We start from the raw sequence: 19,480 nt of genomic DNA on the forward strand, positions 1-19,480 counted from the left end.
GTTGGCGTTTTTTTTTATTAGCAACTGTGATTTTTCAGCTGTAGCTAGCTATTTAAGCTTACATGGTTCTGTGTCTTTTACTGTTGTGGAGTGTAAACTTCCCCAAATTAATAGATTTTACATATATGGTAGAATTCAGGGCCTACTTCCTCCACACAGGCACACACGCGCACACACACACACACACACACACACACATTTTATTTCTCTTTAAAACAAATCTAATATCCACATACACACTGCAGTTCAAAATGGAGAGAAAGTCAAAACTAACATCTGGAACTTTCTTTCTTTCCACACACCCAAGATCCAGCTGTGACTTTTAACCTAACTGCGAATTTCAGTGGGTTTGACACAACCTTATACTGGCACCGAGGCTGCCGGAGCAGTTCATGTGAAGCAGTTGCAGAGCTAAACAACCTGACGGTAAGTAGCTACAGTTTTATATTAAAAAATAGAAAAAAAATCAGCATGTTGGATGCACATATACAGGGAGTGCAGAATTATTAGGCAAATGAGTATTTTGTCCACACCATCCTCTTCATGCATGTTGTCTTACTCCAAGGTGTATAGGCTCGAAAGCCTACTACCAATTAAGCAAATTAGGTGATGTGCATCTCTGTAATGAGAAGGGGTGTGGTCTAATGACATCAACACCCTATATCAGGTGTGCATAATTATTAGGCAACTTCCTTTCCTTTGGTAAAATGGGTCAAAAGAAGGACTTGACAGGCTCAGAAAAGTCAAAAATAGTGAGATATCTTGCAGAGGGATGCAGCAGTCTCAAAATTGCAAAGCTTCTGAAGCGTGATCATCGAACAATCAAGCGTTTCATTCAAAATAGTCAACAGGATCGCAAGAAGCGTGTGGAAAAACCAAGGCGCAAAATAACTGCCCATGAACTGAGAAAAGTCAAGCATGCAGCTGCCAAGATGCCACTTGCCACCAGTTTGGCCATATTTCAGAGCTGCAACATCACTGGAGTGCCCAAAAGCACAAGGTGTGCAATACTCAGAGACATGGCCAAGGTAAGAAAGGCTGAAAGACGACCACCACTGAACAAGCTGAAACGTCAAGACTGGGCCAAGAAATATCTCAAGACTGATTTTTCTAAGGTTTTATGGACTGATGAAATGAGAGTGAGTCTTGATGGGCCAGATGGATGGGCCCGTGGCTGGATTGGTAAAGGGCAGAGAGCTCCAGTCCAACTCAGACGCCAGCAAGGTGGAGGTGGAGTACTGGTTTGGGCTGGTATCATCAAAGATGAGCTTGTGGGGCCTTTTCGGGTTGAGGATGGAGTCAAGCTCAACTCCCAGTCCTACTGCCAGTTTCTGGAAGACACCTTCTTCAAGCAGTGGTACAGGAAGAAGTCTGCATCCTTCAAGAAAAACATGATTTTCATGCAGGACAATGCTCCATCACACGTGTCCAAGTACTCCACAGCGTGGCTGGCAAGAAAGGGTATAAAAGAAGAAAAACTAATGACATGGCCACCTTGTTCACCTGATCTGAACCCCATTGAGAACCTGTGGTCCATCATCAAATGTGAGATTTACAAGGAGGGAAAACAGTACACCTCTCTGAACAGTGTCTGGGAGGCTGTGGTTGCTGCTGCACGCAATGTTGATGGTGAACAGATCAAAACACTGACAGAATCCATGGATGGCAGGCTTTTGAGTGTCCTTGCAAAGAAAGGTGGCTATATTGGTCGCTGATTTGTTTTTGTTTTGTTTTTGAATGTCAGAAATGTATATTTGTGAATGTGGAGATGTTATATTGGTTTCACTGGTAAAAATAAATAATTGAAATGGGTATATATTTGTTTTTTGTTAAGTTGCCTAATAATTATGCACAGTAATAGTCACCTGCACACACAGATATCCCCCTAAAATAGCTAAAACTAACAACAAACTAAAAACTACTTCCAAAAACATTCAGCTTTGATATTAATGAGTTTTTTGGGTTCATTGAGAACATGGTTGTTGTTCAATAATAAAATTATTCCTCAAAAATACAACTTGCCAAATAATTCTGCACTCCCTGTACATGAGCTTGTGTAACCCTGAGATCTTGCTTCCACAGTACATTCATTTATGGGTTGTATGCACTTTTTAGTTTGTAGACCTGCTCTCCTCATTAATGCCATAGACACTGTGGAGAGCAGGGAAATTATTTTGCTGCTATTGTTAATAATCATCATCATTACCATTGTATTAATAATATAATCTACAGCATTGATATTGCATTCAGATGTTTAAACATATTGGCACCCAATTAGCCTTTATTACAGGTGCAGTTATAACCACTTTAAACTGTTGAGTTGAATCTATAATCTTAAATGCTTTTGAATGCTTGTTATAATCTTAAGTGTGTATGTGCTGATTCTGTTGATTCTGAGTACACTCTGGGCCTAAAAGTCTTGACAGGAAACTGCAGGTTTGCAGAGCGTGCTTTTGCAAAAGTGAAACTAAAAGCAGAGTGTAAGTGCAGGTTATTCTGAGGAGCTGTTTGGATGATGCTATTTGAATAACCAGGTTGTTCATTATTATCTTTTATACTTTTATATTCTTTTATTAAGCTTCTAGTAGTGGTTCTTGATTAAAACATTTATTCATGCGTGAGATATGTGAAGACTTATCAAAGTGTCTGAAATGTAACATTCCAGCCTCCCCTTTAGTATGCTTGCTGGGCAACTTGGATGAGGTCACTGCAGAAATAAACACAGCCCACGTTGTTTTTACGGCCCTATGCATTGCCAAGAAAATGGTCCTCATTAACTGGAAAAATAAAAATAATCTTAATTCTAACCAATATAAAAACCATCTAATAGATCACATTAGTCTTGATACAACCTCTGCCATCACATTTGATCAATCCCTTTGGGCTCCTTTGATCGGCTTCATCACCTAGTGGGGGTGGGGGGTCATGGTTTGGTCCTGCCTTCGCTATTGTGGTTGATATGGGGGTAGGGACGGCCTTAGGGCGTCTGGGGAGTCCCTAGGGACGTTTCCCTGGAGGGCCTAACCTGGGGGATGTGGCCATGACCTGGTTAGAAGCTCTGGGGCTCTTGGATGGTGTTTTCCTTGTGGCTGCGTACAGCGGAGATGGGGGAGGGTCTGTGCTGGCGGACGTTGGTTACTGGCCTGGTAGCCTGGCTGCCCCTGGGAGGGTCCGGGACGGGCATGGAGGCTTAGGAGTCTGGGGATGCTCCGCCCACCGGTCTGGGGTGCTGGCCGGGCCTTGGGGGCTTGGGTCCTGGCTGTTGTGTCGCCGGAGCAGTGGGCGGGTGGGTGCAGGGGGGCTCAGCCCCAGTGCAGGGGACCTCTGGTGCATCGGCCCAACTAGGGGGCTCTCTAACTGGTGGGGAGGTTGTTACATCTTTGCAGGTGGTCTCCTCACTACAGGAGCTCACTCTGCAGGTGGGGGGAGAGATATAGGAGAGGGGGAGAATGAACTCAACCTGGGTGTCTATTGTCTTGTGTAGTTTGGGAGATGATTGGATGATGGGATGGGTGCAGTTTTCTCTGGGGTGGAGTCGGGTGGGCTGCCCCGGACTCTGTGGGGCTGGGCGGTGCTGCTGCTGCGGGCCCCGGTCCGGATGGGCCTGGGCCCCCTTGCCCTGGTGGGTTCCAGAGCGTGGGGGTGCCTACTGGGGTCAGCGGGGGAGCTGGCCCCAGGGAGGGGCCACTTGCCCCTCCCTTTCTTCCCTCCCCATCCTCAGTTGCCTCCCTATTCCCGCTCTACCACACCCACCCACACACGCAGGGCTTGGGGTGCAGGTATGTCACCAGGGTGCAGGGGAGGCACTCCCCCTCTGTCCCCTTCTGGCCGCCTGTGCCTCAATTTTATTCTGCAACCTAGACATCCACATTACTCACACTCTCACATAACACATACATATAGGGCCTTGGGGGTGGGCACGTTTTACAGCATCCAGAGGATGGTTGGTGTATTCCAACCCACCTCTGGCGCTGGTGCCCTACCCTCAATTTTAAATGCATTTAGACACTAAGGGTTTTCGGGAGGAGCCGTGCTGCTCTCTGAGAGGAAGCTAGTACCATGCTCTCCTGAGTTTTAAATGCACTTTAGAACAGCACACAGCAACACTACATATGAGCGGGCGTAGGGAGGTTTGAGGTCTTCACTCACCCCGGTTCTGTTAGCCATCAGGGCTGGGGGGCTGGGAGGAGGTGCTGGCCGTCAGACTGGGGTCTGGGATGCGGGGCCTCCCTGCTACTGCAGATAAGGAGGTGGTCCGCTTGCCTCCACCCCAGAGAGAAGGGTTACATCTCCTGGGTCTAGGTGCGGCTTGCCCCTCTGGGGGCGGGGGTACCTGGACCTGGGATATACAGGGAGTGCAGAATTATTAGGCAAGTTGTATTTTTGAGGAATAATTTTATTATTGAACAACAACCATGTTCTAAATGAACCCAAAAAACTCATTAATATCAAAGCTGAATGTTTTTGGAAGTAGTTTTTAGTTTGTTTTTAGTTTTAGCTATTTTAGGGGGATATCTGTGTGTGCAGGTGACTATTACTGTGCATAATTATTAGGCAACTTAACAAAAAACAAATATATACCCATTCCAATTATTTATTTTTACCAGTGAAACCAATATAACATCTCCACATTCACAAATATACATTTCTGACATTCAAAAACAAAACAAAAACAAATCAGCGACCAATATAGCCACCTTTCTTTGCAAGGACACTCAAAAGCCTGCCATCCATGGATTCTGTCAGTGTTTTGATCTGTTCACCATCAACATTGCGTGCAGCAGCAACCACAGCCTCCCAGACACTGTTCAGAGAGGTGTACTGTTTTCCCTCCTTGTAAATCTCACATTTGATGATGGACCACAGGTTCTCAATGGGGTTCAGATCAGGTGAACAAGGAGGCCATGTCATTAGTTTTTCTTCTTTTATACCCTTTCTTGCCAGCCACGCTGTGGAGTACTTGGACGCGTGTGATGGAGCATTGTCCTGCATGAAAATCATGTTTTTCTTGAAGGATGCAGACTTCTTCCTGTACCACTGCTTGAAGGTGTCTTCCAGAAACTGGCAGTAGGACTGGGAGTTGAGCTTGACTCCATCCTCAACCCGAAAAGGCCCCACAAGCTCATCTTTGATGATACCAGCCCAAACCAGTACTCCACCTCCACCTTGCTGGCGTCTGAGTTGGACTGGAGCTCTCTGCCTTTTACCAATCCAGCCACAGGCCCATCCATCTGGCCCATCAAGACTCACTCTCATTTCATCAGTCCATAAAACCTTAGAAAAATCAGTCTTGAGATATTTCTTGGCCCAGTCTTGACGTTTCAGCTTGTGTGTCTTGTTCAGTGGTGGTCGTCTTTCAGCCTTTCTTACCTTGGCCATGTCTCTGAGTATTGCACACCTTGTGCTTTTGGGCACTCCAGTGATGTTGCAGCTCTGAAATATGGCCAAACTGGTGGCAAGTGGCATCTTGGCAGCTGCACGCTTAACTTTTCTCAGTTCATGGGCAGTTATTTTGCACCTTAGTTTTTCCACACGCTTCTTGCGACCCTGTTGACTAATTTGAATGAAACGCTTGATTGTTCGATGATCACGCTTCAGAAGCTTTGCAATTTTGAGACTGCTGCATCCCTCTGCAAGATATCTCACTATTTTTGACTTTTCTGAGCCTGTCAAGTCCTTCTTTTGACCCATTTTGCCAAAGGAAAGGAAGTTGCCTAATAATTATGCACACCTGATATAGGGTGTTGATGTCATTAGACCACACCCCTTCCCATTACAGAGATGCACATCACCTAATATGCTTAATTGGTAGTAGGCTTTCGAGCCTATACAGCTTGGAGTAAGACAACATGCATGAAGAGGATGATGTGGACAAAATACTCATTTGCCTAATAATTCTGCACTCCCTGTAGAGTATGTTTGGGGAGTGCGACTGTCTGTGCAGTGTCTATTTGTGTCTGTCTACACGTTGGGTGAGTGCCGAGTATTTGGTTGTGCATATGGGGGTGGGAATGCACGTCTGTGTCCGCGTGTGCCTGTTTGTCTGTGTCTATATGTCAGGTTGGGTCTTAGACTCAACCTCTATGGGTACATCTCAGGCCCTCTAAAGTACGGAGGCCTATCTCCCCTCACCACACTCTCTGCCGGTGGCTGATGCCCTCAGACGTTGGTGTGTTGGTGGTCCTTGTCGTCTGGGGCTGGGCGCTCATGCATGTACCGGCTCACTCCTGGTGGCCGATTGGCCCGGCTGGGCTCCTTCCGGGGGGTGGGATGCCCTCAGGCCTCTGGCCTCTGGGCCTGAAGCTCGGTCCTCTCTGGCACAGCTGGCTGCCGGCAGAGCCCGCGGGCACGCCACTGCAACCCCCTCTGGCCTCTGCTCCGTAGCTGCGGGGTGACCTCTCCTTTGGGGCTCTACTCAGCTCTTCCCAGGAGGGTGGCACGGTTCCCCCCCCTTTGGTGGTCCTCCTCGGGTCCTTGTACTCTGGGGCCTCTGGATATCTGGGGCCTGGATCTCCTCCATACCTGCTTCATACCCTGGTGGACAGGGCTATGGCTCCCCACACTCCCTAGCAGATCGTTACATGGAGAAACCTTTGGAATACAAGCATGCTGATCCACACAGGTGTGCACACAGGTGTACACACGGGTGTTCACAGACGCGGACTACACCTTTCTTGGCTGCTGCCTCAAAGCACATTGTGCGCTGTCTATCTTGCGTGCTGCACAATATCGTTTATTATTTAGTATCTACTGTTATCTACTGCTAGCTAGTTTATTGTGATGGTGTTGTTTTTATTATGTTGCTCTTTGTTGTTTGCTTTCTCTTCTGTTTTTTTTCTCCATACTGGTGATCCAGGTGTTTTGTTTGTTTGTTTTTTCCTTTCTTCCCCCCCTTCTCACCGTCTCTTCTCCCCTTTGGTTTTCTTTCTCTCCCTCTCTTTCTTTCATTCTTTCTCCCTGTCCTATCCCCCAGTCATGTCTGTCCCGTTTGTAGCAACCGAAAATAAAATAAATTCATAATTATAATAAAGGTCAATCAAATGGACCAATATGGCAAGGCCATGATGATCCACTTGGTAAAATAAATCCGCTTGGCATCTTTCTTGGCCTTAAGACAACAATTCTGATGGCTAAAGATCCAAACGGGACACAAAAAAACAAAAAAAACAAAAAAAAAACAAAAAAACATTTATTCAATATATTACACATATAGTTTTAGTAAACGGCTAACACATTTGAGAGTGGCCTCTGTTTGACTGTGAGCGTTAGTGGGTGAGGCGAGAGGTGACACAGAGTGTCAAGTGAGGTCAGGACATACACACACACATATACACACACACACCTGCATACACTGTAGGTAGGTTTATGTTCTATATGAGAGTTCAGATATGTTTGTTTCCAACTGCAAGATTGTGTCTGCAAAATTGACAGTTGTCATAAGACGTACTGCTGATGTTCCAGAAGATAAGCGTGGGCAGGACAGTGACAGGAAGCACCTGGCGTGGAGACGGAGACAATGTTCTTTTCAAACTGTGTTAAAAGTCATTGTGGTTTTGATTTGACGTATGCATATATTGTATCTGATGACGCATGAGGGGGCGTTAACCAGAGGTGGAAAGAGTACTAAAATATTTTACTCAAGTACAAGTAAAATTACCTGTCTAAAAATGTACTCAAGTGAAAGTAAAAAGTAGCTCATTTAAAATGTACTCAGAGTAAAAGTTACATAGTTACTTTTCTGTCAGCAGGAGGACAGCCGCTTCTGAGTAGTGCAAAAAAAAGACAGTGGGATATAAATCTCAAAGTAGTTCTTTTTTAGTGAAAAGAAAAACTTTACAAATTAAAGTGCAGTGGCAGTTAAACTGCAAGTCTATACATGAAAATGGATAATGGTCACCAAACCAATCAACCAAACTGTCAGGTATCACAGTGTTTTCAATACAAAACCATATCATTCTTTCACATGAGAATGTGTTCTAAACTGTCAAATAAGAGAACAAGTACTGAACTGAACGGCAGCTGCTTTAAAAATGTTTTTTAATTTTTTAAACTTGGCCCTGCCCTACTGTACCTCTAGATTAAAGTTCCTGTATCCATCCTAGAGTGTTACTCTCTGAACCTCCTGTTAATTTTGAGGAGCAGTTGATTTTCAAAGTTAGTAGAGTTCATCCTTGCTCACTTTGCAGTGAACAGTAGTCCAGCACAGCTAAAGAGACGCTCGAAGGCAGCTGAGGCAGGCAGGCCAGTGTTAAGTTTGAGAGAAAGTTTTTTGACGTCCCTAATAAGACATCAATGCATTACATAGCTACCGCTGGTAAATTATACCAATATACCTCGTGTTTTTTTTTTTATTGGACAGTAACAGGCTAGTTAACGGGAGGTTACAAGTGCTAATTAACAAGTAACAGAAGTCAGCTGTCTTTGACTAATCTAAGGTAAGTGAGCGCTCTGTTATTCTTTTGCCTGCAGTGTGAACATATGTGGGTTAAGTAAGAAAGTAGCCGCTTCTGTCTTTAATTTAACTATTTTTTTAAATAAATTATTATTATTAACAAACAGGAAAAACGTAGGTAAACACATTTTCTTTTGGCAATTTACCAACCCAGTAAAAAAAATGTAAGTTGCGTGGACAACAACGTGCCCGATTACAGCAAGTTGCTAGTACCAACCAACGTTATCTGTGTTCTTCACAGATGTCTTAACGTAATGTGATTAATTTGAACACAGCCTTTTTGCTACCATAACGGTACGAGTTGTATTTAACTTACCTCTACATGCTTGCGCAGGTTTGATGTGGAATTTTTAAAAGCTGCTAACTCGGTCTCTCTGGGCAAACACAGCTTACACTGCATAATAAAGCTGTTGCCTTTCTTGCACTTGAAGCCGAAATGGTCCCTTAAATACGGCCAGGGGTTCACATCCGTTTCTTCGAGTTCAGGGTCAGCAGAATTCGACGGGGCTTCTTTTTTCACTAGATCCGTAACACCGACGTCAGACTCCATCTTTAACGTGACCTTAGCGCCAATTTGTTCTACTACCCATCATTCCCTGCAGTATTTCCAAAGCGCAATGTTTTTTTTAAATTTTTAATTTACTCAGTAACGGGTATGATTGAAAACGTAGCGAACTACAATACTTTTTAAAAAATATACTTAAGTAAAAGTAAAATTACAGACTTGAAAAATGACTTTAAAAAGTACAAATACACAAAAAAACTACTCAATTACAGTAACGCAAGTAAATGTAATTCGTTACTTTCCACCTCTGGCGTTAACCCTGATGAATCAAAAGCAATCTGAAGAGTCTTTTTGGGTGGAGATCTACAGCTGGTGTTTCGGATTGTACATCTCCCCACGCTGCGTGTGTTCATTAAAATCAATTGTTTGACCAAGCTCTTCTGGACCATGGTTGTTTGTACTCTCCTCCTCAATATTTGAACCCTTAACAACACTTTTTTGTGCAAGACCACAAATCAAAATAAGACTATGCCAGTCTCAGTAAATCTCTGTAAAAACTTAACAGAATCACTGCTAAGCCAACGAAAACTATTATTTCACTTCCTTTCTGAACACCCCAGTTTTCCTTCAACTACTGTCAAAGACATGCCTTGCTTGGCCTGCTGGTATTTGCTGTCTACTGCCGAAGTCCCACACGACAGCCAAGCTTGAGTCGACTCCTGCTCCCAGTTTGCCCCCATGGCAGGCACGGGACACCTTAAGGCCACAGCCCCTTGCAACTGCCTCAGCTAAGGAGGTTCAGAATATGTGTCACCCCTCACCCTCAAAATCTTTTCTAAGCTTTTCCAGAGGTCGAGCTGAAGATCTCCTGGACTAGGGGCCTCTGCCCGATGCTCCCAGCGTACCTTTACTGTACCACTAGGTAGTTACTTGACAGCTCAACTCTCTACCTAGCCAAGACATGTGGTCCAGATGTGATGATGGGATTACAAAATCAAATATCAGTACCGAGTGCACTTATGAATACCCTTTGCAGGCCATTTCCCAGCCTTCAGCCCTCCAAGTTTAATTGTTATTAGCATGCAACATAAGAATGTGAACAATGAAAACTCCCAGCTGGACTCCGCAGCTGGGCCATCTTCTTCCCCCCGCTTATGCGTTCGGTGCATAAGCGCAAATGACGGTCAGGACCCGTCCCCCGACTTGAGAGCAATCCTCTTGTCCACTGGGCGAAACCCAAACATACAGGCACATTGAGGGCATCTGACATGGACCCCTCTTGAATGCCTCCTAGGTGAGGTTTTTAATGTCCAACTAGGAGGAGATTTGACATATGGAAGAAATTCTCTCAACTGGCTTTGAGAAGAGCAGGTTGCAGAGTAGCAGTTGGATAGCTAATAGAAGAAGGCCTGGGTGTTTCCACCTCGTGCTTAGGAAAAAAAGCATGTATTTTACTTTAGAAATATTTGCAAATTATAGAATTTAATGAGATAAATCTCTGAAAAACACTCCACAGCCATGAACAAGACACAAGTAGAAAAGAGGATGATGTTTGATTCAAATGCACTTGATTAACTTATCATCAGTAAGTGTACGACTCTGGATACTGTAGCTCCAGTGAAAACTAAGGTCTCTAATCAGAAGTACCTGACTCCGTGGTATAATTCTCAAACACGTACCCTAAAGCAGATGACTCGTAATCTGGAGAGGAAATGGCATGTCACAAATTTAGAGGATCATCATTTAGCCTGGAGAAATAGTTTGCTGCTTTATAAGAAAGCCCTCCGCAAAGCCAGAACATCTTACTATTCATCACTGATTGAAGAAAATAAGAACAACCCCAGGTTTCTCTTCAGCACTGTAGCCAGGCTGACAAAGAGTCAGAGCTCTGTTGAGCCAACCATCCCTTTAACGTTAACTAGTAATGACTTCATGAACTTCTTCACAAATAAAATTTTTATCATTAGAGAAAAAATTACCAGTAATCATCCCACAGATGTAATATTATCTACAGCTACTCTTAGTACCATTGATGTTAAGTTAGACTCTTTTTCTCCAATTGATCTTTCTGAGTTAACTTCAATAATTACTTCCTCCAAACCATCAACGTGTCTTTTAGACCCCATTCCTACAAAACTGCTCAAAGAAGTCCTGCCATTGATTAATTCTTCGATCTTAAATATGATCAACCTATCTCTAATGGTCGGCTATGTACCACAGGCCTTCAAGCTGGCTGTGGTTAAACCTTTACTCAAAAAGCATCTCTAGACCCAGCAGTCTTAGCTAATTATAGGCCAATCTCCAACCTTCCTTTCATATCAAAAATCCTTGAAAGAGTAGTTGTCAAACAGCTAACAGATCATCTGCAGAGGAATGGTTTATTTGAAGAGTTTCAGTCAGGTTTCAGAGCTCATCACAGCACAGAAACAGCTTTAGTGAAGGTTACAAATGATCTTCTTATGGCCTCTGACAGTGGACTCATCTCTGTGCTTGTCCTGCTAGACCTCAGTGCAGCGTTCGATACTGTCGACCATAATATCCTATTAGAGCGATTAGAACATGCTGTAGGTATTACAGGTACTGCACTGCAGTGGTTTGTATCATATCTATCTAATAGACTCCAATTTGTGCATGTAAATGGAGAGTCCTCTTCACACACTGAGGTTAATTATGGAGTTCCACAGGGTTCAGTGCTAGGACCAATTCTGTTTACATTATACATGCTTCCCTTAGGCAGCATCATTAGAAGACATAGCATACATTTTCACTGCTATGCAGATGACACCCAGCTCTATCTGTCCATGAAGCCAGATAACACACACCAATTAGTTAAACTGCAGGAATGTCTTAAAGACATAAAGACCTGGATGGCCGCTAACTTTCTGCTTCTTAATTCAGATCAAACTGAGGTTATTGTACTCGGCCCTGAAAATCTTAGAAATATGGTATCTAACCAGATTCATACTCTGGATGGCATTACCTTGGCCTCCAGTAACGCTGTGAGGAACCTTGGAGTCATTTTTGACCAGGACATGTCCTTCAACGCACATATTAAACTAATATGTAAGACTGCTTTCTTCCATTTGCGCAACATCTCTAAAATTAGAAATATCCTGTCTCAGAGTGACGCTGAAAAACTAGTTCATGCATTTATTACTTCCAGGCTGGACTACTGTAATTCATTATTATTAGGATGTCCAAAAAACTCACTGAAAAGCCTTCAGCTAATCCAAAATGCTGCAGCAAGAGTACTGACAGGGACTAGAAGGAGAGAGCATATTTCTCCTGTTTTGGCTTCCCTTCATTGGCTTCCTGTTAAATCCAGAATTGAATTCAAAATCCTGCTCCTCACATACAAGGTCTTAAATAATCAGGCCCCATCTTATCTTAATGACCTTGTAGTACCATATCACCCTATTAGAGCACTTCGCTCTCGCTCTGCAGGCCTACTTGTTGTTCCTAGAGTATTTAAAAGTAGAATGGGAGGCAGAGCCTTCAGTTTTCAGGCCCCTCTTCTGTGGAACCAGCTTCCAGTTTGGATTCGGGAGACAGAAACTATCTCTACTTTCAAGATTAGGCTTAAAACTTTCCTTTTTGCTAAAGCATATAGTTAGGGCTGGACCAGGTGACCCTGAATCCTCCCTTAGTTATGCTGCAATAGACGTAGGCTGCCGGGGGATTCCCAAGATGCATTGAGTTTTTCCTTTCCAGTCACCTTTCTCACTCACTATGTATTAATAGACCTCTCTGCATTGAATCATATCTGTTATTAACCTCTGTCTCTCTTCCACAGCATGTCTTTTATCCTGTCTTCCTTCTCTCACCCCAACCGGTCGCAGCAGATGGCCGCCCCTCCCTGAGCCTGGTTCTGCCGGAGGTTTCTTCCTGTTAAAAGGGAGTTTTTCCTTCCCACTGTCGCCAAAGTGCTTGCTCATAGGGGGTCATATGATTGTTGGGTTTTTCTCTGTATCTATGAAGCGCCTTGAGGCGGCTTTTGTTGTGATTTGGCGCTATATAAATAAAATTGAATTGAAAATTGAATTGAAGTGCGAACACCTCTATAAAAGCAGAAGTTTTAACAGTTTGCTGGTCTGGAGCATTCAGGTAATGCCAGGATTAAGACAATGCCAGGAGTAGATGTTCCAGCAAATTCACCCAAAGACCAGACCGTGCAATGCTCAGAGAAACTGCAAAAAACCCAAGAGCTACAACTAAACACACCTTATTAGCACAATACCCTCATACTAACTGTCAAACACAGTGGTGGAGGGGTTCTGTTTGGGGCTTGTTTCGCATCCACAGGATCTAGGATCGTTGCAGTCACTGAGTTGACCATGAATTCCTTTTAAGATGTGAGGCCATCTATCCAACAGGTTAAAAATGGTTCATGTAACAATAATCAAAGCACAGCGGCAAATCTACAACATAATTGCTGTGAAATGAAAGGATCAAAGTGCTGCAAAGGCCCAAAGTTCAGCCTGCCCGAAATTCTGTGTGAGCAACGTTCTAAAGAAGATGGGGGCAAAATTGCATGAGAATGATTTTAGAGATAAAATGATGACAAAATCATACAGAAAACTTCAAGGTATTCCTGCTGAAGGCACTTGTACAAGCAGGGCTTGGGTCTCAGTTTAACACAAAGTCTTTCACATGATTCTAAAAGGTCCTATATAAATTCCAAATAATTTCATATTATGCACCACACCTGACATTTTGCACAGTTCTATGGCGTATTGAGTTTTTCTGAGTAGTGTAGTAAACAGATGTTTGCTTGTTTGTTTGTTTTTTGCCTTGGTGCATGCTTCAAGTTTGGAGTATGGAGCATGTAAAATGTTCAAGTTACAAGGCTTTTGGATATGTTGTATCATTTGCGATTTTATCTGAGCAGGTGTTGTAATAAAAATATTTTAGACTTTGTTACACCCTGATGACTTTATTATGTTATATAGTAAAATAAACCTGCTGTCCCACAGTGAGAACATTTTTCCACAAACCACTTCTAGTGCAAGGAAAACAGGTCGATTTCCAAGAACCTGAAAGAAAACAAGAGTTTGGGTCTCAGGAGTTTAAAGATCAGGCAAAATTTACATAAAAATCTGTGAATTATTCGCTGTATATGTTTTTATTTTTGCAGGAATCAGGAAATCTGGGATGTGCTGTGCTTGGACCCACATGCACCTATGTTACTTTCCCAATAGTTGAGTAAGTTCTGAATTTTCCAAGGACATGATTCTGCCAATAAGCTTGAAAAGGACACTTCAGATTTTCATACAGGTTTTGCCTGCGTTGCACTATGCTTATCGTTCACCCGTTTATCATAATTAGTCGATACCATTGTCTCCCTCTCTTTTTTATTCTCTTCTTCCAGTAAGGAAGCTGGCATGAGTCTCAGTAGACCCATTCTCTCAGCGGGAAGCTTTGGTCGCTCGTGCGACTACACCTTCAACTTGCAGCGACTCCTGCCACCTGCACGCAAGATCGCTGACTTTGTCACCCACTTCTGGGAAGAAAACAATGAGCTCAAACCTTCATGGAAGGCAGCGTATATTTATAAAACAACGAACCCCACAGAGGAATGCGTTTGGTGAGTAACCCATCTTTAAGGAGAGACTCATCTGTTGTGAGCTATTACAAAATCTAATAAATTATATTTTTAATTATATTCTAGTTACATTTTTAAATGTAATAAAATGTTTTTAATTTAAATTATGCATTATATTCATTTTCATCTTCAGGTATGTAAGTGCAATTGAAGCGACGGTGGAACCGCTTGCCTTAAATATTTCAATAATGCCTCTACGCAGTCCCACAGAACTGCACAGCGTGCTTACATTACCCAACAGGACATGCAACTGTAAGAATTTGATGTATTTTTCTCAAACAAGATCGAAAACCTCTCTGTTTTCACAGCGAGACATAACAATGGCTTCAGTTTGCTGGGACAACACACACAGACAGCTAGGATTCTATTTTCCTAAGAGAGCCCAGGGCCTACAAAGCACATTTAATTCAACTATTGAGTTTGTTAACGCTGTCATCATGAGGGAGACTGAATTTTCTGTTTCAGAAGGAGAGCTAGCTCGAGGGCCATAATAGCTTTTCTTTGAACTTCCTGCTGCATATTTTTACGCCACATTATGAAGGGTGAATTAAAAAAACATCAACAGTATCAGGCTATGCTTGATGGCTTTAGGTTTTGGTATTAACTTTGGTTTCAAGGTTGAAGAAGTAATTTAAATGGAAATCAAGTTTGTATTTGAGTCCCAAGGCCAACTAGGCAAAAAAACAGAAGAAAAAAAATAACTGAAAGACTGTTCTGTTACAAATACTTCGCTGCAGTGTTCATCATGTGTGGATCACCAATGGACCTAGCGGAAATTAAAAACGGCTCTAAGGCTGCGGACAGCAGTGATATCGCCTTCATCCTCATTGATCTTTACAGGTTAGTGCTGTTGAATCATTTCACCTCTGTTCCTCTTTATTCCACTTGTTTTCTTTTTCTCTAACCCCACAGCAGTGATTCACAATCAGTACTTTCCTAACTGGTGAATGGGTACCTGGAGATTGTAAAGTAGTGACTGACTGATTGAGTGATTTCATGGAGTCAGTTGCTGTGTGTCATCATAAGATGAGACTAAGTGTGGGAAGAAGTGAAGAAGCAGACATAGATGAAATAAAAAATTCAATCAGGACAGCTCGAGCCAACGTAATATTATTTCCATCATCTATGACTGCTCAACCATCCAATGGACACAGTTAAAAAGCCTCAGGAGGGGAGAGGAGCAGCAAAGAAGGGAGCGACAAAAAACATGACATTAAGTCACCATGAAAACTGAAAGTTGGGATGGAGCTGGGTTGCAAAATGGCTTGCAGAGGTAGCGGTTATGGTCAGGCTAAAGCTCCTTTGGGATCCAGTGTACTATTACTTGATGCCCTGACTAAACACTTGATGTTTTTTGTCAAAAGCCACACACAGCAGAAGTAGTAAGCCTAATTCAATTTCTGGAAGAAAGATTTTTTTAAAATTGGACAAAACTTGCTAAGCTAAGTGGCTAACTTAGCACAAACTAGGCTAAATCTATTGAGTTTACAACAGTATTATTATTGAATGATAATATCCATCTTTATACCAATTAAAGTCGGTAAAGTATGGTAAGCAAAGATCTATACCAAGTAAACTGTGTGTATAGAGTAGAAATGAGTAACTAAGCAATCAAATGCAGCTAAATTACTGAATATAATAGAATAATATATAATAACTGAATGAAACTAAAGGAAATTTTTGCACATGTAGAATTTTTCATCAGACCTCTGCTGATTCCTCTACACAGTGATGTATACTACACCAACACATCGTCGCTGCCAGAAATGAAGAACGTGTTGGTGCTTACCATGCCGAACACCCGAAGCTACAGAATCAACCCAAACCTTAAAGACAACAACACGGTGAGCAAACCAGAAATACACAACTTCTCTCTTTGCAGTGCTGCTGTAGCAAATACAAAAAAGGTTAGCTCTGATTGGCTGATTTTGTTCCGCTCACTCTGAATAATCAACTCGTAGGGTTTTAAGGGAAAACAAGGGATTAACAACACAACACCTCAGAAGAGTTAATAATAAATGTTCAATGAAATATCATTAAATAAAGTCTTCACTGAGTATAAAATATATAAAATAATTCATCACCTGTGTAGTGAAGGATGCATCTTAGAGCTCCTTCACTCAAATCTAAGGGCTATACTGAGAAAGTAGTTCCAACCATCTGTCTCTGTCTGTTCCTCTGCAGATGAACGACTACATGGCCGCGTACCATGACGCAGTGCTCTTTATTGGCCAAGTGATGAGAACAATTTCTAAACAAAATCAGTCTCAGCTTCACAGGACGGAATATGTGAATGTAAATTACTTCAGAAACATCAAATTTACTGGTAAGGCAGGTGGAAGATAACAGCGAGGAGGGGGAAGTGCTTGCATACAAGCTGCAAGTATGTGTATTAGCAAATACACAAGAATTTACACAAGTTAGCATTTAATACTTTTTTGGCAGCTGCAGATAGTTGCAGTTAAGCATACTGAGCAAATGTTGCGAAATCAGTTTTACCCCTGTTCTTTTATTCGTCGAGGCATCCAGAGACAGCACCGGAACTCAGTAGTTATTTCACAAAACCTTTATTCATCTTTATTCATCTTTATTTAAGCATGCACTTCTAGAAGGGAAGACGAGGCCGGTGTGTCCCTCTGCAAAATCTTCACCCCTTAGTTAGTTACAGCCAGCTTTATAGAGGCGACCCCATCATAAACCCCCCCACGGTGTGCTGCAAACTCTGTCTGTGTCTATGTGCACGAGCACATGAATGCCTACATGTGCGCGTTCCCGCGTGTCTATGTGAGCGCACATGAGTGAGTGTGCGTACCTGTATGCATGTGTGAGTGCACATGAGCGAGTGTGCGTGTGGATGTGTGTACGTGACAGTTAAAACACTGTGGGTGTAGGTGACTCCCTAGAGGTCATAAAAAACCCATCTCCCATCCAGACCACAGTTATCCAGGTCAAATGTTGAGACCCCCACCCAAACATTCTCTGGGGAATTTCCACTCAGCATTAACTCCTCTCTGTTTTACTTCCACAGTTCAACTGGGGAGGGTCTCCTATACTCTACTCCTAAGTTTATGACACAATCAAGCCTTTATTACATTGAGGGCAGTGTCAGTGTCTCTACAATAATTCTAGATTCTATGTTAACACATTTCTAAACTCTAAATCAGCTAAACATTTCTACAAGTCCCCCTTTTTTATCTGCCCTAAGGCAGATAAAACTACACTAAATCTTTCACCATAATGTTTTCATACTGTGACTCCCCATTTCCCAAAAGTGGCATCATGTTGTCTGCCTTTGTATCAGATTCTCCCACAGCACGATTGATGAGCCTCACAAGCAAAGCTCTGATACAAGGCACACAACAACACCCACATGTCACTAATACTGCAATAAAAACAGAAAAAGAAACCATAATTGACATAATGAAACCTTTCCATTGCCCAAAGACAGAGGTCATCCACGCTTCCAGTGGGTTATCCACTCCCGAATGCTCATACATTGTGGTGGACAACGTTCTCAGACCTTCCAGAACTCGGGTCACAGAGCCGTCGGGAACTGTGTTATTTGGAATAAAAGTACAATACATATCCCCAAACATCGCGCAAACGCCCCCTTTTTCTCCCAACAACATATCTAACGCCATCCGATTTTGTACTGCCATTAAAGATGTTGGACCCAACTGTTCAGCAAGCCCTTGCATTTAATGACAGCACAAAGATCAAATGTATACGAGATTGTGGACCCTTTAACGTAGTCCAACTCTATACCGCCATAATAATCAAAACACTCATCTGATTTACCTGTTTCACTACGTTTGGTTCGCTTCACCGTGGCCTGTGATGTTGGAGTCGCTGGAATGGATTCAGGTCTGTCACACCTAACACTACCGTTTCTCTCCAATTCCCCCTCAACCAGCCTAAAGAAGTTGACATGATTTAAATGTAGATAAAAGGCTCGTCTGTTTACATCTCTCCTTCGCAGAAGGCTTCTCTGCAGAGCATCAAATCTGCATGGCAAAGTGACACACTTTAGGTGATCTTCATCCTTGGGAAAAGTGGTGTCAACTATTTCCCAGTCTCCTAGTATTTGTGCCTCACACAGAATCACAATTCCATCGCTGGACTTCCTCTGCGCTGTCACTTTTGGAGCTTGGCACGCTCTCTCCATCCCTCGAGTTCTCACGTCCAACGCTGCTGAAGATTTAAGGCAGAGCACGTCGTACACCGTAGTTGTCTTCCTCAGCGTCAACATTGAATCTCTCATTTTATTTAAAATCTTGCTGTGGGAAGTCTCCTCTTGATCTCCTGGAAGCTCAGTAGCACAGCTCTCTGTGTGATGTCTGCTGTGCTGAAGATGATCTCTGATCCTCCTGAAGCCTCTATCCTGGCCCCAGCTTCCATCTTGTGGACGATCCTCTCAGCCACTCCTTCTCATCATGGCACCTCACGACATCTACAGATTAAAAAATAACACTCCTCTTGCCACATGGCTTTCACCATGTGTCAACTCCCCAATGAGACATGCACAAGAATGTTGCACATTCTCTCTAAAACAATCTCCAGGGTTTCCCACTTGGAGCAGCCATACTCCAACCTGTAACCCTGTGTAAAAACATTAATCAGCAGTTACATGTTAAGCTTGTTTAACTCCCAGCTCCACCTGGAGCCTGTATCCTGGAAGACAAAGTCTGTTAAATCAAACTTCACATTTGCACCCAACTGTAGATCATAAGAGTAATAAAGTATTCAGCATAAAAGACAAGTATCATGTCCAGGTTTTCTCCAATCACTAAATCACTGTTATTACCATAATTTGTCCCAAATCATGAATCATCCCAATTTATTCCACAATTTAATCTGTGACTTCCCTTAAGCAATGTCACTCCACTCATTTCATCACTATGAGCTCAATAGTGGCCAGCTA

The 19,480-nt window shown here is 42.9% G+C and overlaps 1 protein-coding gene across 2 annotated transcripts in view; it reads left to right on the forward strand.

The window, feature by feature from the left end:
• gucy2cb (guanylate cyclase 2Cb) overlaps nt 1-19,480 on the forward strand; it is a 39,363-nt gene that overhangs the window by 5,887 nt on the left and 13,996 nt on the right. The window contains exons 2-8 of one of the 2 annotated variants that reach the window (XM_084938242.1): nt 308-426; nt 14,092-14,159; nt 14,326-14,541; nt 14,693-14,811; nt 15,297-15,399; nt 16,289-16,403; nt 16,744-16,885. In XM_084938242.1, coding sequence (XP_084794368.1) covers nt 308-426; nt 14,092-14,159; nt 14,326-14,541; nt 14,693-14,811; nt 15,297-15,399; nt 16,289-16,403; nt 16,744-16,885 — 882 coding nt within the window. The remainder of the gene's footprint in view (nt 1-307; nt 427-14,091; nt 14,160-14,325; nt 14,542-14,692; nt 14,812-15,296; nt 15,400-16,288; nt 16,404-16,743; nt 16,886-19,480) is intronic. The other variant, XM_084938241.1, reaches the window with a different exon arrangement.

Source organism: Perissodus microlepis, chromosome 8, assembly GCF_051167445.1.
Source record: "Perissodus microlepis isolate ML-2025 ecotype Zambia chromosome 8, ASM5116744v1, whole genome shotgun sequence".
In the NCBI taxonomy this organism is placed as follows: domain Eukaryota; kingdom Metazoa; phylum Chordata; class Actinopteri; order Cichliformes; family Cichlidae; genus Perissodus; species Perissodus microlepis.